Source organism: Metopolophium dirhodum, chromosome 8 (assembly GCF_019925205.1).
Source record: "Metopolophium dirhodum isolate CAU chromosome 8, ASM1992520v1, whole genome shotgun sequence".
Taxonomy (NCBI): Eukaryota; Metazoa; Arthropoda; class Insecta; order Hemiptera; family Aphididae; genus Metopolophium; species Metopolophium dirhodum.
Genome location: NC_083567.1, coordinates 15,612,326 through 15,637,056, shown reverse-complemented (window position 1 = coordinate 15,637,056; position 24,731 = coordinate 15,612,326). Strand labels below are relative to the sequence as shown.

The following is a 24,731-nucleotide window of genomic DNA, read 5'->3' as shown; positions in this document are numbered from 1 at the left end:
ATACATAAAAATAGAATTCAGAACGAGTAGTTTATGAGTTATAAGTATTTAAAGTTTTGAATGGCGGAGTGTTGAGTTACGGGGTTACCCCGCAAAATGTTTGTCCACTACTCCGCAAATTTCATATGCTATGAAGTACGATTATCACGGTACGTGATTATTATATTACCCATGATGTAGAGAAGATGTATCTTCTCTACATCGTGATATTATCCTATGGGAGAAGCCAACATGTACGAACATCGAGATGTATATATTATATAATGTAGGTTCTATAGTATAGTAATTAGTAGTACATAAATAAACATCTCGTTGAGAACGAATAATATTGTGGAACATGAAATACAGTGAACCCTTCAGAACAACGGCGAGTGTGATGGTCAAACTGTTCATGATCTGGGCACGGTTGGTGTAATTGCTATGAATTGCGTAGGAGTGTTACCACTTATTAGGAGTTATGTGTCATGTGGAAGCACTGCAGTCTGTACTAATGTGGTAGACCTCACCCCACGACCTGCGATTTGCATTATTTTACTCATTTTAATTCTGTCGTTCTACTGCCTGTGGACTCTGCTGTTGTTTACTGCACGCCGATCGGCTCGGCCGCGGACCGCGGGCAATGGACTTGTCTGTCGCCCTGTCGGTTCGCGGTTTCGGATTGCTTGGTTTTCTTCCTAACTGCTGATCGTTGGCTCCGGCGCCAAGACATCACTGTCCACAGCACTCATCCATCCGTCGATTGCGCAATTCATATTTGCGATCGCGACGCGTGGCCCGCCATCTCGAATGTCCATTGTCCCCCGACTGACGGGCAGTGGGCACACATTCATCTACGACGGTACGGCCACCGCTCACTCATTAGCACAGCCTGGCAGTAGCAACATGACGCCCGGCCACCGCCTCGACGAAAAACAACGTAAGTATTGTGGTCCGGAGACAATGTTGATTCATAACCTTAAATCGGTACTCGTGCAAGAGGCGGCCCTCGTTTAAGCCCAAACTCCAAGTTTTCTTTTCGATCGAACGCTCTTTCTGTAGTTTCATCACGATCAATCCGTTATTCCATCGGCGGTTACCGAATAATCGATAAACAGCTGGCTGTCGTGTATTTCTATTTTGTGACTCGATACACCTCGTGGTTTGTTTGCCCATTTCGTCCCGTCTTCTAGCGATTGATCAGTGGTTTGGCTATCCGCCTCGTGTTAGGCCATTGGTTTGTTGTCGGTTTTACTTTCAGGTTATTCCTCCTGATTGTGTATTTGTCATTAGAGTAAATATTACTCTATTGTATTTGTGAACAAATTTATTTTTTCTACACGAGGTTTATTATAGGTATACCCGATTCATACTTTAGAAATATGTACATTCATGAGATGATTTTAAATTAGTTCATATATTGAGTATTTGATAATTGATATTCATTGTAAAATTAATTTCTGTTTATGTGTATTCACAGAGGTGTTCCCAATATTTTTTTTGAGAGTATACTAAGACTAGTCGAGGTGAAGATCCATGATTTAGTAATAAACATGAATATTTAATAATATACAAATATTTTTACTGTGGTCTATAATTATAAAGGATGTGTTAAAAATATGAAAAAAAAATCAAACTTTTAAAAAAAGCTTGAAATTACCTTTATAAGTCAATAAAATATGAAAATATACAAATACTAAAAAATTTAATTAAATAAATTGTTAAAAAATAATTTCTGCATCTTATTTTCGTCGTCTATTTCTTTTCTTTCTTTACCTCTAGGAGTGGAAACGGCAGAACGGTGATCTCTTAACCAAATTTTAATATAAGGTCTAGGATTAAAATCTGCAACTGAAGGGCCATTGATAGAGATGAACATCAAATCTGACACATTTTCAATGTTTAATCTAGTCCTTAAATCAGTTATTGTCAAATTCATATCGGAAAACCCTCGTTCACAATCAGCTGTTGAAGTTGGGAGTATATTTAATGCTTTCATGAAACTAGAAAAAACATTTCTTGAACGGAAGTCAACTACACTTTCAAATTCAGAAAAACCTAATGTCCGTGATACTCTTTTAACTTCATCTTCTCCCTTTGCATCATTAGTTGCTACTTTGAACACTTCATCAATTACCTATAAAATAAAAGACGATTTATTAAAATATTCATTTATTCTGTTTAAATAATCAAAATATTGAAATAAATTATCAAAATAATAGTTTTTTTCTTTACCTGAATGTCTTCTAGCATTGTTTTATTTTTTGAGTCATCAAATAAGCGTTGACGCATTCTGTCTACTAAATTTTGCAAAAATTGTAACCTGTTAATCCCTCCTGATTTTGTCATTGTAATATTGACACCTTTGTTAATTCCTTTCTGAATAGCTTCTATAATTTCCTTTTCTTTTTCCCCAGGTTCAGCTTTCAGACTTTCTAAAATTCTAATCGTTCTATTTATCTCCGACTGGGCACGCATTAGAGTTGTTTTTCTGGACTGTAATATACAAGATAACATTGCAAGCTCAGAAAGAACATCGTAAAAAAGTCCAAGTTCCTCCAAAAAAGAAGAGGATTCTAATTTTTTTTTTTATGCCGTTTGATGTCGCATCATGTGTTTTACTAACATGTAAATATATTCCCGGATAATTATTCCATATGGCTTTTATAGTTCAAAAACTGCTTGCAGACCAGCGTACATTCAAAACACGACCTATTTTTTTCATTTCAATGCCTACTTCAACACAAGATTTATCTAAACCCATTGAATTTTTAGGACTTTGATGATAGTAAGCGTAGAGTTTGTCCATTAGACTTTGGAAACGAGAGACTCCAGTACAATCTTTTATTACGTCATGTACTGAGAGTTCGAGGCGATGACATAAACAATGCCAGGTAAATAGATTCGGAATTTTTTCGCGTAGTTTAGTAGCAACTCCAGCTTTCTTACCCGTCATTACACTTGCTCCGTCACTGGCAAAAGCAATCCAGTTGTCTAGCATTTTCTGAGTAACCAAAACCAGTTTTTTTTTTTACTTTTGTATATAATTTGAGAGTATACGCAGTATACCCATAGTTTTCACAAAATATCTTGAGAGTATACGGCGTATATGTAGTATACCCTATGGGAACACCTCTGTGTATTCAACATATTTATTCATCCTAGGAAATCGTCCACTCCCCAGCTTCCCGCTAAGTTGCTTACTAGTAGAGGACGTTTAGTGAGTGGTAAACAAATTTCCGAACTATCGTAACTACTGTTTTGTTCAACATAACAAGGTCGTATTGCAAGTTAGGAAACATTTATATTAATGAATTTTATTAAGTAAGGTCGTCAAATATCACATAGGTACCTATTTAATTATGTAGAGAAACTGTCCACTCCCCAGCTTCCCACCAAGTTACTTACTAGTTGAGGACGTTTAGTGAGTGGTAAAATAATTTCCAAATTATCGTAACTACTATTTTGTACTTAGTAACAAAATAGTACTGCAATTTTGGAAACATTTATGTTAATGAGATAAATTAAGTAGGTATAGTTACTTACCAATCAATATGTTCAATGTATTGATGTATAATAATTTATAATTGATGTCAAACAAGGTTTAATAAATATCTTTATATCTATTAGTACCTATTTAATTGCTGGAGTTAAAAAATTACCCACTCCCCAGCTTCCCACTAAGTTATTTACTAGTCGAGGACGTTTAGTGAGTGGTAAAATAATTTCCAAATTATTGTAACTACTATTTTTACCTTAAAAGTAGTACTGCAATTTTGGAAACATTTACATTCATACGATGAATTAAATAGGTATAGGTCCCTATACTTAATAATGAATGTATTCAATATATCTATGTACTTATGGCACAATGATTTAGGATCTATGACAAATTAATTTCTATCTACCTATACTCTGTTCAAGTTAAGAAACATATTTGGCGGCCAACTTGTGTGTAGGTGAGTGTCAAATGTCAATACACTGCAGGTATAGTGTATACAGATAATTTAACGGGGGCGGAGACGACAAATGGGTGTTAACTGGTTGCTGCTGAGTATGTTTCTTATTATGAACATAGTATGTATGTTTTTTTATATGAATATTATGTAAAGGAATAGTCCACTCCCCAGCTTCCCGCTTAGTACCTTACTAGTTGAGGACGTTTAGTGAGTGGTAAAATAATTTCCAAATTATCGTAACTACCATTTTGTACAATCTAACAAAGTAGTACTGCAACTTTGGAAACATTTAAATTCCAGAAATTTATTATAATTTCATACCTATTAATAAAATAATATATGTATGTATCTTAAATATTAATACATTAATACGAGCATTAATATTATGTATTATTTATTCTTTAATTTGTCGTTAAAAAATAATTGTGAGGTATCTTTCCTACCTAGTTCTTTAAAATATACATACATATTATATACGCTGTGTCTAGAGCACCGGGTCACACTGTAAATATACATAAAAATATGATAATGCACAGAATTTAATCGGCTATACGATAACCGATAGTCGTATAATAAATATTAATAATATAATATGGTGAGTTAATAGTTAAAATACAAAATCTTAAGCTTTATCCTGTTTTTCTTTATTGTATAGTTTCTTGAGAAACTGCGCTTTAGGCTTCATTTGATTTGGACGATCTCCTCGACACTTGGGGAAAAACCATTTACCTTTTGGTTTTGTTGATAATGAAACACAAGAAAAATGAAACCATTCTACTGGTCATAAATCATTATCGCAACATATCATCTCTCCGTATGAAATCTGATTACAAAGACAATAGATTGGTTCATCTGAATTGACAGCTATAACCCTATTTCCAATCTTTTTAGTTTTTGTGTCAGTTTTTTGAGCTAATGCTCTTCCAGTTCTAAGCCTTTTAGGAAGGCCGATTGATGTCATAATTGCCCCTTTTGTCCTACCACATGTTCTTACTTTAGTAGGTAAGATAATTGATTTTATACCTAAACAGTTTAAGTACTTAAGTATTTGTATAAACATCTGTTTCTCTGTTTGCAAAATAATTACTCTGACTGTTAGACAATTTCGAGGTGACATGTATATTTTCCATGACATAAATGACATCTGTACCTATATATGCCTATAATGAACACATATTATATTATGTTGATTATTAATGATTTTTTACCTTTTACAAATACATCACATTTTTCTACTGACACAATATCTTCAATCACAACTCTATCTTCAATGACTTCAAAGTTACCTTCATCAGCATCCACAACATCTTTGTTTACACAGCATATTCTTCTTCAACCACATCTATAACTTCATCATCTGCACCTATATAGTAATTTAGTATCTAATGATAAAATTTTATAAAGATTATTAATATTAAATTACCCAATATATGTAATATTAATTCTTGCCCTTTTAACCAAGTGTCAAAAACAAATTCCAACTGTTTGATTTTTCGGTGGTAGTGAATATTTGACGATCTCAAAACTAGGTCAGCAATCTTTGCTCCTATTATTGACGCCTTGTGAAACTTCTCATGAGGTGATGGGACTTTTATTTTTTTTCTGTGATAGTGTACTAACTGTTGTATTGCCATCACAGTGAACGACCTCAACATTTTTAAACACTCTTTGATTTTTGTAATAATAGTCTCGTCCATCTTTTATCACATAAATCAGCATCAAACAAAGGTGTCAGTGATAGATTTCAAAATTTTAAGATATGATGTCATGGAATTATAAAAAATACAATTGCCGGTGTAATCATTTGTAATTTGAAGAGAATTACTTTTGTCTTCATACGCAAATTGTTTTTTTCAAAAACTAAATGCATAAGAGAGTATAATAGTTTTGAAGTTCAGGAATTTGTGGCATCTGAATATGCTGTTTCTGGACTAATTTTACAGCATTCTTATCTCTTTCTAACCTAACGCAGCTTAAAACAATAAATAATTTATCCACAAAATCTTCTAAAGTGGAAAAACATAAAATAACAGATTTAAGTTTACCATTGAAACTTTCTAATCTTTTATTTGTTTTGTTTAGAAAATTTCCGGTCATGTACTTCATGCCTATAACCCATTCATCCTGTATTCCATGCCAGTTTTTATTGTAATACTCAATAACAGTTTCTGGTGCTACATCCTGAAAGTGTTGGTATACATTTTCATATTCCAATTCTGACTTGCAGTATACTAGATTTTGAATAATTTTCTTTTGCACTATCCCTTTAATCAGGAGTGACGTTACGTTTGTCACAAGTAATAATTGTTCTTAATGTATGAAACTTCAGGGAAGACTTGCTTAATTACTTTTCTTTTTTTCATGTCTTTGTCCGTTACGTATACCCGAGTAATTTAATACCTAAAATTGGATTATGTTTTTTAAAAGTTTCAAAAAACCAGCGCAATGTTTGTTCTTCCTCATTAACTAATAGGCCAATTGCTGCTATTTCGCTTTGGCCGTTTCCATCCTCCGTCATCAATACATATACCGGTAGTCTTAAGTCAATTAATTTGTATGTAGCATCAGCAAAAACTACCTTTAAAACCATTATTGGAAAATTCTTAGTATATAGTGGATAGACTGGATATTATATAATTTTGTAGTAAAATGTAATAAAATATTACTTCAGGAAATGCATGGAATGATTCAGCCATAAATCGGTCTTGAATGAAAATTCCATTAAAGTTATTTGCCTCATCTGTTGAAACTTCAACGGTACGAATGTTTGGTCTTCAATTTATTTATAACTTCAACTAAGTTATTGTTTGAATCATGTTTTCCTTCAAAAAAAAAAAAAGTATTTATAGAAATATCACCTAAGTTTATACCACCTAAAAATCACTAAATTAAATTATAATTTTTTTCTTACTGGCTGTAGTACGGATGTTTGACAAGTCTTTCAAAGTTATAATTTTGCCACTATCATTCATTATCTTATTTTGTATCATTTTTCTATTGGCCTTCAGGTCCATCAGCTCTAATATAATAGCCTTATTTGCAGGTGTGATTTTCATTTGAATAGGGAGATGATTGTATAACACCCGGGAAATTTCATGATTGTGAAGTTCTGTCATTTTGGTGATTACAAGTGATTTACCATCGTCTGAAGCTCTCAAATAAATTCCAGCTTCGCATCCTTGGTGCATTGTACTTAAACAATTTTAATATTTTGAATCTTGACTTTTAAAACTTAGTTATATAAAATAAATCTACTTACGGTGTTAAGCGTTAGTCAAGTGTATTTTTTTTTTTGTAGCTACCTCCATGCACACAACAAAACTTAATATAATAATACTTTAATTTACTTAATGCTGTAACCATTTTTCCATTTGGATATTTAGCATTTATTGAGGCCAATGTCTTACAGTCTTTTACAAAATAATCGACATAATTTGTGTCTTTGTAGACCTCAAAACAACTTTAAATTCCTCAAACGATTAAAAAGTGTCTAGGAGTTTCATACTTATATTATAACAAACTTAAAAAACACACTTTGAAAACTGAAAAGGTGAAAAAAACTGTGAATAAACTCGTATAGGTACTTGTCATGAGGTTATACAATTTAAGGGAAAGATACTTATAAAGGTTAGTAAAGGCCAAATAAACAATTGAAGCTTCCCTAATAAAATAACTATTATTATATATTTGAATTAGGCGCCCAATGCTAAATGGCAACATTGCTCTACAGTGTGACCGCTGCGCCCGGTGCTCTAGACACAGCGTATTATATATCGTCACTGAAAATTCTATTGCTTTATGCGACACTAAACGATGCTCTAACAAATCCATGACCATTTATAGTTTTCATTTAGTAATACCATTATTTTGTAGCATGTACAATGATCAAACTTTGTGCTGCAAATGACACAAAATAATTCAAAACTATTCTGCATACGTCTTACCAACAAAATTTTATTTAGGCACTCAATTTTAATAATTAAGTTATATGTGAGTATTAAGCAGCACAATAATTGTTGCTGAGCTTCATAATTTTAAATATTGACATACATTCCATTCACAGCATATTTATCATGTAGACAAATGAGTATAGTATCAAAATAACAAGAAATTGAATTAGCCATAACAATTTTCAGGTTAATGTAATTAAATCATGATAAAATTGTGCCAGAGATTGTATCTAATTTGTATCCTAATTATACAATTCAACTAATTTAATTTATTCCTTATTTTAATTTTAATTAACCTAGTAGCTCCAGATATCTGTAAGATTTATAGGTAATTTATAACGATTATAATCTCAATATAATTTTTGATAACAATTTTATTATTAATGCACACAGGGTGTATCTTTTATCATAGAACACTCAATATTTCAATAAAAATAAATGTTTTTGAAAAAAAAGATTTTACGTTGTCTAGTTGTTAAAAAAATATATCCTCAACATTTTTTTTTTAACTTTTTTGAATGAGTAAAGTTTAGATGAGCTGAGTAGATTGGTATTTAAATATTTTTTGTTGTGTGCTCCATTAAGTTTCAATAACAATCACTTATCATACCTTAAATTCATATGAATGTAGGTACTACCAAAACCGCATCATTCAAAACCTTAATAATATACCTATTACTAATCTATAGATTATTTTGAAGGTTTTAATGATATTTAATAATTTAAGTATTATCAAATATAGTATGTATCATGCTTGGATTTAATAGTTGTGATGTTTGGTTTGATTTTTAGTTGGTTCTTTAATGCGAAAAATGTCAATGTATCACATAGTAACAGTAGTTTGGATAGATGAAGAAATGTACATGCATAACCGTCTTCTTTAATACCCTGGATAGGGTTTTCATATTTGAGTGAGTATATCAATATTAGTGTTGAAATAATAAGTATTATTTAATGTGCACTACTGTATTGTAAAATGTTATATTATTCATTAAGTACAATTTTTTGTTTTCCTTGAGAATTTTAATCTTATTTCAGTCATAAACTAAGTTCTTGGCTAATTTATAATATGGCATTAGTTGTTTTCAGCATTCTAGCTGATAATATAGTACCCACAATTACAAATATTATGTTTTCATATTTTATATGCTTTTTTTAATATTAAAAAAACAGTTTACTATGATGAAAATTTCAGGCTCCCTCATCTGAGAGAACCCAAAAATTATATAATGCAGAAATTCCCACTTTTCTGAGTAAACCACTAAATTATTGTTAACCAATTGTTCACTTCTTTAAATATTCATAGGTATCTTTATATTTAGAATACAATTTACTATGATGAAAATTTCAGGCTCCCTCATCTGAGAGAACCCAAAATTAAATAATGCAGAATCTCAACCAATTTTTTCTGAGTGAATGTAGAACAATTGGTTAAGTCTTATATTTATTTCTTAGAACAGATAAAATTTACTGTGATGAAAATTTCAGGCTCCCTCATCTGAGAGAACCCATAATTTAATAATGCAGAACTAACCATTTTCTGAGTTATCAAATAATTATTTACCAAGCAGTGTTCAATTTACCCCTATAAACTATAAAACATTAACTTAACTTCAACTTCTCAATGATGACTTAAACAGGCTCCCTCTTCTGAGTTTATCTGTTAAAAGATCTGCTGCGGAAAACTGCTGTAATGTCTGATGTAAAATTAATTTTTTTTAGTTATATCTATATATTGTAAAAATGCAATTTACTTTTAATATTAATAATTTTTATAAGAATAGTATTATTGTTAAGAGGATTTTATGCACTTTGTTTTCTCTCTCTGACCCACGCGCAACATAGCAAATGTATTTTTAGCTGAACAAACTGTGTCATTATTTTTAATATTAAGAGGACATCATACCAACATTTGTTGTCTTCGTCTTACAAGTGCATAACATAGCGAATTTTACACTCGGCAGATCACGTTTAGCTCCGTTACTTTAAAAGTTGTGAATTGACCTCTTATAAAATTTAATCGTAATATTATCTATGCAATGTCATAGGCTTTTTATATTTTAATTTTACCTTTTAAAAAATAAGAGGTTACTAATTTTTAAACTAACGGAGCTAAACATGATCTATTAAAAATCCAATGTAGTATGGACACAAGTAATATTATAAGCTTAAAGTTTGATAACTGGTGAAATCATCATATTTAAATTATTCACTCTTTTTAGGATTGAATGGAGTTTGGGTAATCAAACAAACATACAAAGAACCTGAATTTAAATTTAAGCTAATGCGTATGTAAAGTGTAGATAGATATTTTGTAATTATTTACTGATTTAAGATTATCTGTGTAAAGTGAGACTGTTATATATTCATTAAATTTTGTAGTGCAGATAATTGACGCGCTATTATATACCTAACTATTCTTTATTTGGATGTAGGTACTATTGGATGGTTAATTAATTCCTAATCAAGTCTACTATAGTTTTGTTACTACAATTTTGTTTCCACTACCCAGCTTCCTTTATAACATTTTATTTAAGGACGTTTAGTTGGTGGTAAATTATGCTAACAGCTTAAATTATAAACTTATACTTACTACTCGTATAGTTCTCCATTTAATCTGTAACAAAACAATGGTGTTTATAACTAATTAAACTCAATTTTTTTAAGAAAGTATTGAATAATTTTCGTTCCACTACCCAGCTTCTTACTTATTTAAATATATGTTAGGACGTTTAGTTGGTGGTAAATTATTTTCCTGTAATAATAAATTAAAACCTTGATAATGTAATTGTTGAAGTTGGTTTATTATGTCATGTACATTTCTTTAAAATTATCTTTCTAGAAAGTAAAATATATCATTTTTATATATTTGGTTATATAATTTAATAAATGAAGCCTGACATATTTTGTTTTAGCTTTAAACATTTATACTTTATGTGAGTAAATACGTTTAATAATAAGAAAAAACATTTATAAAATATACTTAGGAGATCAGTTAAAAACCTACTGAAAGCATAAAAGTGATAGGCGAGTGTAAAATATCAACTCAATATTTTTATCGTATATATACATTAAAATGTTGTGAATTTTTTGTACTATTATCCCTAAAGTCTATAAAAAAATCAATGTTGCATATTACATTTGTTTTTTGGTGCTACCAAGATAAAAAACTTAACAAGCAATATTACTATTACTGGGTCAACTAATGTTGAAGATAATGTATTATAAATTCATATTTTTTTTTTCTCGTTTAATTAAAATATTTGTGATTTTGTAGATCAAATGATTACGGTGTTAATGTGTCAGTCCGTTATTCTACCAAGTGATTATTCCAAAAATAGAATATTCAATGTAAAAAAATTAAGAGTTTATAGGTAATTCTATTTCTTCCATAATTTTTTTGTTACAAGATCTAATCAATGAATATGTTTTCAGGTCAACATCTTAATACATACATTATTTCAAGATAATACTATCATCCATATTTTATTTATTTTCTTTGATAACTGTCAACATTGATTATTGTTATCTGACGTTGCACATGGAAACACTCAAACAAGCACTTTAGCAAGTTAGCCTTGACGATGACTGCTCAACAGACTACCACAGAACACATCATACGCGCCTTACCCATTGTTGTTCCGAAACAATTTCCCGGTATATAGCTGGCGTAAACAACAGACCGAATGTCCTTGGAGACACCAACTGGTCAATCTTATGTGTGTATTGCTAAAGTAAGTAAAAAAGAAGCAAATATTATACAAATGCTGCATTTGTAAAAAATCATCATTGTCTTATATAATTCTTTATAAAATGTATGAGTCCTGATTATCATTAAAAATAAGATAAATAATATTGCTCCTTGATTTCCTTTTTTATTTTTACTTTTGTTACTACTGTTAATGTTTATTTCTTGGTAAACTACTTAATTTCTGTTTTTAAAAATATATAATAAAGAGTTAAAATATTGACCAATCTAATATATACTATATTAATGGTAAAAGTGTATTAAAAATTATATTATTTAGTCAAGTTAAGTATTTCTCATTTAGTTATTAATTATTATTTATTTATTATAAATTTTATTTTCAAAGAACACTGTGATACTTTATTTTAACTAATCCCCATTATTAAAATTCCAATATTTCCCTCACCAGTTAGGTAAGGTACTAAACTAAACGATACTCATAAGTCATAAATACTAAAAAAAATAATAATAATAATTTGAAAATAAGTTATTATTTGTATTTGATAAACCATGTCAAAATTGTCTTCTAAGTAATAATTAATCAAACAATCTTCTTACAGAATTCTAACTATGATAAACAGTATAAGGTATAAATTCACTATATTTAATTTTAATATTGAACAAAATGTTTTAATTTTTATTATTTTGACGTGGTTTAGTTAAATAATTAAGTTAGAAAGGAAAAATCCTAGAAAAAACTAGGTAAAAGCAAGTCAGTCGTTGAATTAGAGTCAACTTCACAGCATTAACTTATGGTTAACATGAAGTTGCAATAAGTGTATATATTTTAATAGTTTTAATTATTTTATTAAATATACCTAGATTAAGATGTGTTGGCCATGTTAAAATTAGGTTTTAATGCTTAAAATAAGGATAAATTTCATTGAAACCGGTAATTAAACACTAATATGTATATTATGTATCAATGTTTGAATCTGTTTTTCACACATCTCAATATCTTTCTTGAACACTTGAAATCTTGAATAATGTACAGCAAAACCTCCTTATATCAGAATCGCTCGGTATTTTTCTTTTAAAGGGAGACTAAAATGTACGGGATATAGGTTATTTGGGACTTGTTATTAAGAGAGTTTTGTCTTATAGGTTAGGGTTTTACTGTATTCATATTATCTTTGGTTGTATTGTTTTTTAAATTTATTGAACTATTGTCACATCGCGTAACTGGTAGTAGCCAACATGCCACCCCACTTATTTTAATTATAATTCATCAAAAATATTTAAAATAAGTTACTAATTATATGGTGTCTTTCAAATTGTGTATTAAGTGTAATTGATATCCTTGTGTTTTTGTAACTGACCGATAAAGTTCAGCGTGATTAACAGTTTTCAATATTAAATTAAATAATAATCTCAGTTATTAAATGTAATTAATTGGTACCTTGATCTAATAGTTTTTTTAGTTCTGAAAGCAGGGGCTATAGTTAATATAAACAAGTTATTGCATGCCCTATTCCATTAAATACAATATAGTTATAAATATTAAATTATAAAATATAGCATATTATTCTAAACTAATGAAAAGAATATTAATTTTCTATGTTATGAACCTAAAATTCTTTTATATTAATATTAATTTATTTCAATTTGATTTTATTTTTCTAATTAATAATCATCTAAAAATGCCGTTTAGGAACAAGGTTCAATTTTTATATTACTTAAATCTCATTTAATATGAATTTTTAAGTATTAATGATAAAGTTAAATGTCTAGAAAAAATCTTATAGTTAAAATGATGTAAATGTAAAAAATTAGAACTAGTTTTTTATGAACATTTTTTTATTGCAATATTTAACTTAATTATAACTTGCCTTTAATACTAAAATTAATGATTCACTCAAATATTTTTATAAAATGTTGACTGTTGGATAAAATTGTTCCATGTTAATTAAAAAAAAAATAACAAATATTGGTGTTGCCTCCTCTTTAATCATTTCTTCTCCAATTTTTCTACTTTTTTCTCTACTTAAATCCATTTCCTCAATTGTTGTATTTATTATTTACTTTTAAAAATATCTGGATTTCCATTGAATTTTATAATTATTTCTGTAATATTTTTAAAACTAAGGATCTACAAATAAAAAGCTAAAAGTATAAATAGACTAGTTTTCCATTAAAAAGTGAATAGTAAATAATACAAGTATTAATGTTCAAATCCTAGTTCAATATATAAATATTCAATTTTGTTGTGAATACTGACTTGTTTTTAATATTATTAATTTTTTAAGTAATAATATTCTAAATTGAAATACTACTGCCACATCAACGTCTGCAACAAAAAAGGAAATAACTCAATTTTACAAATTTATTTTTCAATGTGCTGCTAATGTTTTTCTGTATGTCCAACGAAGCTGATGGTGGCATAAATCAAAGACGTTAAATGCAATAAGAATGAGTTACTATGTCTTCATTGGAAATCTGGAATAACAGTAATACCTAATAGATAGAAAATCGTAAAATTGAGTTACGACTCTTTGTTGGAGACGTCAACATTTAAAATAAACCTAACCTGTGACTTAAACTAAAATCATGAATCCTATATAAAAAAAAATTTAAATCCTACATTACGATTTGAGTTTAACAATTACCTACCTATGATTCAAAGCAATTTAAATATTACTGCAAAATAGTTTAATTTTATTACCAGCTAAATTATGGAAAGTTCAACACTAAAATTATGTTTCCCCTTTTTGTATTTATTATTGTTAATGTTTTAAGTAAATACTTAAAATTAAGGCCAATGACCGGTGGAATTAGATAACATGTTAAATATTGTTAATTAAGACATTTTGACATGTTGTAAGTGTAATTAATTTTTGTATTTTTAAGATAAACTAAAGCTAGTATTAAGGTTAGTCATTTATTTGACACAATGGAAAAACGCACTAAATAATATAGATATCATGTTCTAAATTGTTAATTAAGACGTTTGACATGTTGTAAGTGTACATAATTTTTATATTGTTAAGTTAATATTAAGCTGTGTCATTAGTTTGACCATCTGATCGCTTGAAACTGAATTAGATAACATGTTTATTATTGTCAATCAAGACATTTTAACATGTTGTAAGTGTAATTAATTTTTGTATCTTTAAGATAATGTTAAGCTAGACATTAAATCATTAATTTATGGGAGATAATGCTAAATGGCTACTATAAAATAGATATCATGTTCTAAATTGTTAATTAAGACGTTTGACATGTTTTAAGTGTAAATATTTGTAATATTAAGTTTAAAATATAAAAATTATAAAATAATAAAGTTACTTATTATAAGTAATATCAATTTTTTTTATAAACTGGACTCAGCATGACTCAACTGGAATAGATAACATGTTCATTATTGTTAATCAAGACAAATGGCACGTTGTAAGTGTAAATAATTTTTATATTAAGTTAATATTACATAAAAATTATTTCATTCAAAATATGTTTAGGCAATAATAGGAAATACAATTTCTGAATCTTAATACTTTGATGTCATAGTCGACACAATAAAATATAATATTCTAAATGGGTTTTTAGTAAATATTGGAGTTGCATCAATGTGATTAGAGTACAAGATTGAGAAATGTGTCAAGACGCTTTCATCTTGTCATAAGTTAGATTTATTGAAGGTCGATGTTCACTCCCAAGCATTAGAATACAAATTCATTAACGTTTTTTACGTTCAGATTTTGTTGTAATTGTACATAGTATTTTAGTATAATTTTGTATAAGTTCATAGTTCCATATTTGTAGTATGTGCCTTAAATCTTAATTGCATTTATCCAATTATGTATATTAAATCTAACAACTAAAGAACTAAATTTGAATGGTATTTCAATATCAAAAAGTTTATTTTCTCTTAAGTAAAGTTATTAAGATTCCTTAATTTTCTGAATTCTGATTCAATAGTAATTTTTACAAAATTGCAACTTAGTAGTAGTATTAACATTTAACCTTGGCTATGAGCTATGTGCCTAAATTTATGTGGATAGTTTTAAGTGATTTAATAATAATAACTAAACATTAATTTGGTCTTGCAACCTTATTTCTCAACACTGGTGAGGGTTGTTTTCAAATTATTATTTATCAATGTATTCCTTCTTTCTTTAAGTATTTTTTTTTCTGCAGAGTTAACCATACTTATTTTATAGTGTAGGTATATTATTTTTTATGTAATATAATAATATATTATTATTAGGTTTATGTCACAAATTTAAGTTAGTTTATAATATTATGATGGAAGCACAAATACAGTTTTTAATATCTCAGCAATTTTAACTGTATTGACACCTTATGACTTGATAAGTTATCAATTTTATCTTCCCTTGACCTGACATTTAAGTGTTTTTGTGTAACTTAAAATATATATAAATGAAATCTATATTACAGTGAACAAATCTTATAATATGATAATATTACATTGGTCAATTTTCAACAAAAATGTGTATTAAATTGCCTAAATGAAGTATAATATTCTGTGGTCAGTTCAAATCAAGCTATTTTTAAAGAATTATGTATGTTATTTTTTGTTACTTATGTTACAATAATTACTGTATGTATTAAAATTAAACCTTTTAAATTCTTAAATGTTACAAAACCCATTTGGTAAATTTTAAAGTTAACTCTTTAATATATATCAGCTAATATTATACCTACAATAAACTGTTAGTCCGAATTCAAATACATACAGCTTAATTTGGATTTTACAAAATTTAATAAATTATGTAATTCGAATAATATTTATCATGTTGAAAATGGATGCTATTAAATAAAAATTTATTAAAACTTCAATATTTTTGTAAATTGTATATTTATTTATTATTTTTTCCTCTCTTACAGTATAATATACTACATTATGTACTCTATTCAGAATAAGAACAGCCTTAGGTGGCCGAGTTGTACGCACGTGCGTGGCTTTGTTCCGTGGCAGCGCATGACGCATTGCCGTAGTGAGGACCACGTCTGACCGTCGAGAAACGAAAACTGGTTAAAAATAGTTTTTGAATCTGATATGCTCATTTTTTAAAACAACGCATTGCAGTTGGTACATTGATCAATTCAAAATGTGTGATAGGTGGTACCAATTTTTATTTGTTTGAGCAGATTTGACTTTCAAGTTAAACCCATATTGGCTAGGATACTAATGATAGCAACACTATAATTAATGGCTAATAAGAGTAACTATCATAATTATTGTTATATTTTATAACTAGCGGATCCCGCAAACATAGCTCGTTATAAATGACAAATCTTAAAAAAATGGTGATAGTTCAATTCCTTTTGGGTGTAATTCGCTGCAGTAAGTGCAATTCAGTTACCCGGTAGGCAATGGGCGAAAATTCGATTTGTTGAATGCTTGTACCTGATCTTCCTGATTAACCAATAGCAACCAATATTAAATAAATACTAATTCTCCTATGACCTATAGCAACCATTTATAAGCATACATATTTTCCAGTTCGTGTTAAGACGTCGTACAGTCCACACGTTAATTGCCTCTCGTTCCGCTTTATCAGCTCCCGATAGCGTGTGCATTGTTCGCTGTGTCCAGCTCGTCGCGGTATTCGTACCGTTGGTAATGTATAAATTATCTAAACATTACCCAAGGCCAACCCATAATATTCATTATCTACATCATTATGAGTTACTCTAATCGCCCACCGACTCCTATCACAAAATATCCCAAACCGTCAAAAAATAAAACTATTCCACCGCTTATCATCACCAAAACACTAATAGACCAAACAGGTGTCAATAGCCCCTCGGACTTCTCTGACAACGAAAATGACTGGCAAACAGTCCAATCAAATATTTCAAAACGCTCAAGATCTCCCAACAGCTCTTCTCCTACCACAAAAAAACCTGACAAAAATATTTTTATTTCGGCTAACCGTTTTTCTCCGATTGCTCCTTCTGACGAAATTCTACCTATGGAAACATCAAGTACCAATACAAACCCTGTAATCAATGACAATGAAAATAAAACATCAAAGCCACCTCCTATCTTTATTCAAGAACAGATAAACTACAACAACTTCTGTCAAAAAATGAAAGAATTAACTGATGCAACCGGCTTTGATTGTAAAAGCTCTACCAAAGGTCTCAAACTCCAAACGTACAGTTCTGTCTCCTATAGATCAGTCGTATCTTACCTCAAAAATAATAACGTCTCCTTTCATTCATTTCAACTAAAAGAGGAGAAAGCATATCGCGTCGTAATACGAAACATGCATCATACGACTGACACCTCTCTTATTAAACAAGAACTCTTAAATAAGGGATTCGTCACTAGAAGCATAACGCCTGTTACAAACAAGCTAACCAATACTCCCCTACCGATACTCTTTATTGATTTAGAACCGAGTCCAACAAACTCCGATATTTTCAAACTAACTTCATTATGTTATACAAAAATCAAAGTTGAAACTCCCCACCCAAAAAAAGAAATACCGCAGTGTCACCGATGCCAAACGTACGGCCACACTCGTGGCTACTGTAATCACTCTCCCCGTTGTGTACGCTGTGGTGAACAACATGAATCAACTGAATGCACCAAAGATCGCAGCTCTCCTGCCAAATGCGCTCTATGTAGTGGTAATCACCCGGCTAACTTTAGGGGCTGCCAATCGCACCTAAATCTTAAAAAAAAAATTATCAGAAAACCCTTCAAAAAAAATCTGGAATAAAAGTTCTTTCCCACGTCAATCAACTGTAAAAAATACCTATGAATCTACACACCAAGCTTACTCACAAAATTTCCCTCCATTAAATCAAGATTCTTCTCTCAGTCATGATAACAACCCAAAGGATAATCAAAATGAAAATATCTCTGCACAATTATCATCATTTATTAATGAATTTAAAGCATTAATAAACCCTCTAATATCACTCCTCACCACAGTCATTGATAAACTTATTAAAAATGCCAACAAATAATTTGCAAACACTCTCCATATTGTTATGGAATGCTAACGGCATCTCGCTACATTTAAACGAACTACAAATGGTCCTCGGTGAAAAAAAAGTCGAAATTGCACTTATAACGGAAACTCACTTAACTAAAACTTCAACACTCAAGCTATTTGGATACGATATTATCAGAGCTGACCACCCAGATGGTACTGCACACGGAGGCGCTGCTCTCCTAATCTCAAACAAAATCGACCATCTCCCTCTTCCTCCATACTTGTCTCCAAACATTCAAGCAGCTAGCACATCAATAAAAATTAACTCTATAACTATCTCCATTTCCTCTTGCTATTTCCCGCCAGGAAGACCCTTCCCTTTGGCCGAACTGAGTAACCTTTCTCAAACTCTAAGCTTCACTCATGTTATTGGTGCTGACTTCAACGCTAAATACCATACATGGAGCCGCACCACCAACACTAGAGGTCGTGCTCTAAACAACTTCATCTCGCTCAACCACCTCAAGGTAATAGCGCCGCACTCTCCAACCTATTGGCCATCGCATGGCAACCGACACCCCGACACCCTTGACTTTTTTATCACCAATCTACCAAACCGCTTTTCCACTGAACTAGTAAACCTAAACGATCCAGCTTCTGATCATACACCTGTATTACTCCTCATTGGTGCTCAACCCACTTTGAAGCAAAACAGACCAACCATTACTCCAGGTACTACAAATTGGAACAAATTCAGAGTTTTCATCTCAAACAAAATAACTCTTAATACCAAATTAAAATCATCTTCCGATGTCGACCAAGCAATCACCCAACTTTCGGATCTCATTCAAACAGCAGCCAAGGACTCATCTACCCTTCGCGCACCCTATTCTCAAACACCCAACCTATCACCGGAACTAAGACAACTTATTGCTGAAAAACGCAGAGCCAGATCTAAATGGCAACAAACTCACTACCCTGCAGATAAGACAAAGTACAATTATCTTTCCAATAAACTTAAGTCCCTACTTAAAACTCACAAAGCCAATCTTTACAAAAATCACTTACAAAACCTCTCTCTTACAAATGGATCTCTCTGGCGCAAAGCTAAGTCAATACTACGAATTAAGGACTCTCCTCCACCTCTTCGCCGTGCAGACAACTCACTTGCTTCTACAGACAAGGAAAAAGCAGATATTCTCGCTGAAGAATTATCGGGCGTTTTTAAACCACATCTCATTCCTACGCCAGCACCACACATGTCGTCTGTCATGGAGTCTCTTCAGTCTACTTTACCTATGGCCCTACCTACAAAACCTACTTCCCCAGCGGAAATAGTGGGTATTATTAAAAAACTGGCAAACAACAAATCCCCAGGTCATGACCTCATCTCTAACAAAGTCGTCAAAAATCTACCTATGAAATCGATCGTTCATCTTACTCATATCTATAATGCTGCCCTTCGGTTATCTTATTTCCCAACTACCTGGAAAGCATCTGTTATTGTTACAGTACTCAAACCTGGTAAGCCTCCAGAAAACCCCTCCTCGTACAGGCCCATCAGCTTACTACCAGTTCTGGGTAAAATCCTTGAAAAAATCATTCTCAAGCGAATCACCACCATAGCACAATCAAAAAACAGCATTCCAAACTTCCAGTTCGGCTTTCGTGCTCACCATGCCACAACTCATCAACTTCACAGGGTTGCGGACACTATCTCCGTAGCACTTGAAACCAAAAAATACTGCGCCATTGTTTTTCTGGACGTTGCGAAAGCATTTGATACCGTCTGGCATGACGGTCTCCTTTTCAAATTAAAAAATATTTTTCCAGCCCCTTTATACCTAATACTTAAATCCTATCTTGCCAACCGCTCTTTTAATGTCCGACATAATTTACAACACTCAAAACAATATCCTATATATGCTGGTGTCCCTTAAGGCAGCGATATTGCTCCTTTCTTATACACCATATATACATCGGACCTGCCCACAACTGAAAATACCTTAGTTGGAACATATGCTGATGATACTGCCCTATTATCAGTTTCTTCTGACCATATCACCGCATCTCATCAACTTCAAACTCACCTAAATACTCTCTCACAGTGGTTCACCAATTGGAAAATAAAAATTAATGAATCCAAGTCCTCTTTTGTGACTTTCTCACTCAGACCTCTAAACTGTCCAGCAGTAACAATCAACAACATCGTCATTCCTCATTCAACAGAAGTTAAATATCTGGGTCTTACATTCGACAGACGCCTTACCTGGTCTCTCCATCTTAAAGATAAGCGTAAGAGACTTAACTCTAGACTTCACCTGCTAAGACCACTACTTCGTTCGAACCTTACCGTACCCATCAAAATCATTCTTTATAAAGCTCTTCTTCAACCAATATGGACTTACGGTATTGTAATCTGGGGTTCCGCTAAGAACTCAAACAAGAGAACCATACAAGCGTTCCAAAACATCACTCTTCGCTTAATCACTGGTGCACCCTGGTTCGTCTCGAACGAGACCATAAACTCCGACCTCAAATTACCATCCATCGACCATACAGCTGCTGTCTACTACAAACGCTTCCACGCCAAACTCCAAGCTATTCCTAATCAACTAATCAATGAATTAGGTTCACTAACACTTCCAGGTAATCCAACCAGACGTCTGAAAAGGAAATGGTGCCGTGACATGATTACTTAAGTTTAAAACTTATATATATTTGAGGTGTTACAAATGTGTGACTCCCTCCTCATGTAATTATTCTTGTTATTTGTCTGTTAATTGTTATTACTTTTACTTATTGTACCCTGTATAGATTGTAATTCTTCTAATAAAAAAAAAAAAAAAAAAAAACATATTTTCCATCGTAAATCTCCAAATCCCATTTTTTTTTTTGAGCACATTCCCGGGCTTCTATTGGTCGTAGCGTGATGTTATATAGCATATGGCTTTCCCTGGTAAATGGACTACAATACAAAAATAATTTTTCAATTCTAAGTTCGAATCAGTAGTTTCTGAGATTATCGCGTAGCATACAAACTTCAGCTTTATAATATTAATATAGATACACCTATACGTCATTATCTACATCAATTGATCAAATCAATGTTAATCCCACGAATCACGGTGGACACCATAGGCGGACATTTGGTTGAATTTTTAGGGGGTTATAATAATCCAATGTAAAGTAACCCGTAGTAGTACAGTAGGTTACAAGTGGATCAAAGTATAATGGATTGTATTAAACTTGAATTCAATGATATAACATCATTGTATAAGAAAAACGATTCTGAGCGGAGACTGTCTGTCAGTCAGGATATTTTATATTGTTCTTATTTATTATAGCTTGGAGTTGAATTAATATTATTCGTTTCTATGGAGATAATGATAAACAAAAATTTTAGCGGTTTTTCGTAATTTGTCGGTGGTTTTTCCCATGGTATTAAATAACTATTGTCTATTGAGAAAATCGAAAAATGGCTTCTCTAAAGTACCATCTAAATTCAATTTTCTAAAAGATAAGATACTATATCGCTTTGCTCAGAATCTAAAACACGTCTTAATAACGTATATTTAAAAATAATCAATATTTTATTTTGATAACAAATATCTATTTTTATCATCAAAAATATTCAAAATATTGCTATTAATATTTATTGACAAGTTTTTCATTAGAGTATAAAAAGATCGCTGAACCTATCTTGAAGCATCCGTGTCCTTTGTCATGTTTTATTTTTCTCATTGCACTGAAATTTCTTTCGCAAGTAGCCGAACTGATTGGTATCGAATGCTATTGTAAATCGTTTTTGAAAATTAAGGAATATTGTTAGATTTTCTGACAAAATTCTTATAACATATGTAACGTATGAGGACGCTAAACCCGCATGCGTTGTCTGCGTCTTAAATATGTACAACATAGCAAAAAACTGTTTTGAGCGGGATAGAACCACTCCCTCGGTATTTATAGTAGAATTACCAAAATTCCACAATGCATAGGGAACAACTTAATCTGTGTCGTAGCGTATTTATTATTTGGATTTAATAAATAAAACTAAAGTTTGAGAACATTGGATTTTTTTTTGTTTTTTCATTTAATTATTTAAAATTATTGGTAAGTGCTATCAAAAAAATAAAAACGCTACGACACAAATAAATTTGTTCCCTATGCCTTGTGGAATTTTGGTAGTTCTACTAAAAATACCGAGGGAGTGGTTCTATTCCGTACAGTTTTAGATTCTGAGCGAAGCAAAGAATGTATTGATTTTACAATGTGTGTTTTAGATTCTGAGCGAAGCGATGAATGTATTGATTCTACAATGATGTGTGTTTTTTTTTTTATTTTTTAATTTTTTAAATTTTTAATTTTTTAATTTTTTTTTTTATTTTTGTGTCTGTCATCACCTTTTAGGACAGTAAAAGTGCTCGGATTTTCTTCAATAGTAACTTTTCTGATAGGAAAGTGAATCTAGTTGGTACATTTGGGGGGTCAAAAGTAAAAATTTCCCAGTAGTTTTCAAAAGCGACGTGAAAAACAAAAGAAAAATTAAGGAAAAACGGGAATTTTTACGCAAAATCTGTTTTCGAGAAAATCGATTTTGGTTTTTGGTGTAACTCTAAAACAAATGACCGTTGGGACATGAAATTTTGACTGAATGTTTATATTAGCATTTTCTATACACCATAAAATTTACAAAATATTTTGACTCTTTTTGAGCTGTTTACGGCCATTGTCAGTTTTCAATTTTTTTAGTTTTTTTTTCTATAAATATCAATAAAATTTTATCTGTTGAGTAAAAAAGCTTGAAAATTTAATAGAAGGCTCCTAGGTTATTGTTTCAAAGGCAGATGAAAAAAATTAAAAATCCTTAGTCACAGTTTTTAATTATAAGCATTTAAAGTTCAAATTTTGACAAAATACGGAAAAATCACGAAAAATAGCAAATTATTTTGAGTTAAGAATTCATAAAAATTTTTCTATTTAAATCTAAGATTTGAAAATGTAATATAAGATTACTCATAAGTTTGTCTACCTTTATCAAAAAAAAAATGTCTAGAAGAAACTTAAATTAAATTTTAATGAGCGTCTGAAATTTATATTTTTACAACATTTGATATTTACTCGATTTCTCATGTAACAAATTTCTTATTTTATTGTAATTAAAAAACGAATGACTGTAGATACTTGAAAATTTCACTGAATGTTTATATTAGCATTTTCTATACACCATAAAATGTTGAAAATATTTTGACTCTTTTTGAGCTGTTTACGGACATTGTCAGTTTTCAATTTTTTTAGTTTTTTTTTCTATAAATATTAATACTTTTTTATTTGTTGGGTAAAAAAGCGTGAAAATTTAATATAAGGCTCTTGATATATCGTTCTAATAGCAGTTGAAAAATATTAAAAATACATAGGCACAATTTTTTTTTATAAGCATTTAAAGTTCAAATTTTGACAACATTTATTAAATTTATAATTTATTAATTATTTTGTTCTTAAAAATGTATAAAATGTTTAACTTTTATGGCTAAGGATTGAAAATTTAAAACAAGGCTCCACGTAAATAGGTTATATATAAATTACTTTATTCACAATAATATCATCAAATATACTTGGTAATATCACAGGCTGACTGCCCGTTTTCGCTCAGAATCGTTTTTCTTATACAATGATATTATATCATTGAATTCAAATTTAACACCATCCATTACAGTGACCCACTTGTAACCTACTGTACAGCAGATCGACATCCACTTATCCACCTTTTTTTTATTTATTTTTGTGTCTGTCATCACCTTTTAGGGCAGTAAAAGTGCTTGGATTTTCTCCAACAGTAACTTCTCTGATATGAAAGTGAATCTAGTTGGTACATTTGGGGGGTCAAAAGTAAAAATTTCCCAGTAGTTTTCAAAAGCGACGTGAAAAACAAAAGAAAAATTAAGGAAAAACGGGAATTTTTACGCAAAATCTGTTTTCGAGAAAATCGATTTTGGTTTTTGGTGTAACTCTAAAACAAATGACCGTTGGGACATGAAATTTTGACTGAATGTTTATATTAGCATTTTCTATACACCATAAAATTTACAAAATATTTTGACTCTTTTTGAGCTGTTTACGGCCATTGTCAGTTTTCAATTTTTTTAGTTTTTTTTTCTATAAATATCAATAAAATTTTATCTGTTGA

At 30.6% G+C, this 24,731-nt stretch overlaps 1 protein-coding gene and 1 pseudogene across 1 annotated transcript; both read right to left on the bottom strand.

Moving 5' to 3' along the window:
- Window positions 1-913: 913 nt before the first annotated feature.
- On the bottom strand, window positions 914-3,439 carry LOC132949896 (E3 SUMO-protein ligase KIAA1586-like). The gene is made up of 2 exons (XM_061021019.1): window positions 2,212-3,439; window positions 914-2,113 (listed from the first exon to the last, which is right to left on the bottom strand). Exons 1-2 carry the CDS (start codon window positions 2,491-2,493, stop codon window positions 1,682-1,684), a joined length of 714 nt encoding a protein of 237 aa, XP_060877002.1. The 5' UTR covers window positions 2,494-3,439; the 3' UTR covers window positions 914-1,681.
- An 884-nt stretch (window positions 3,440-4,323) lies between these two features.
- On the bottom strand, window positions 4,324-6,525 carry LOC132951325 (uncharacterized; annotated as a pseudogene).
- Window positions 6,526-24,731: the final 18,206 nt, after the last annotated feature.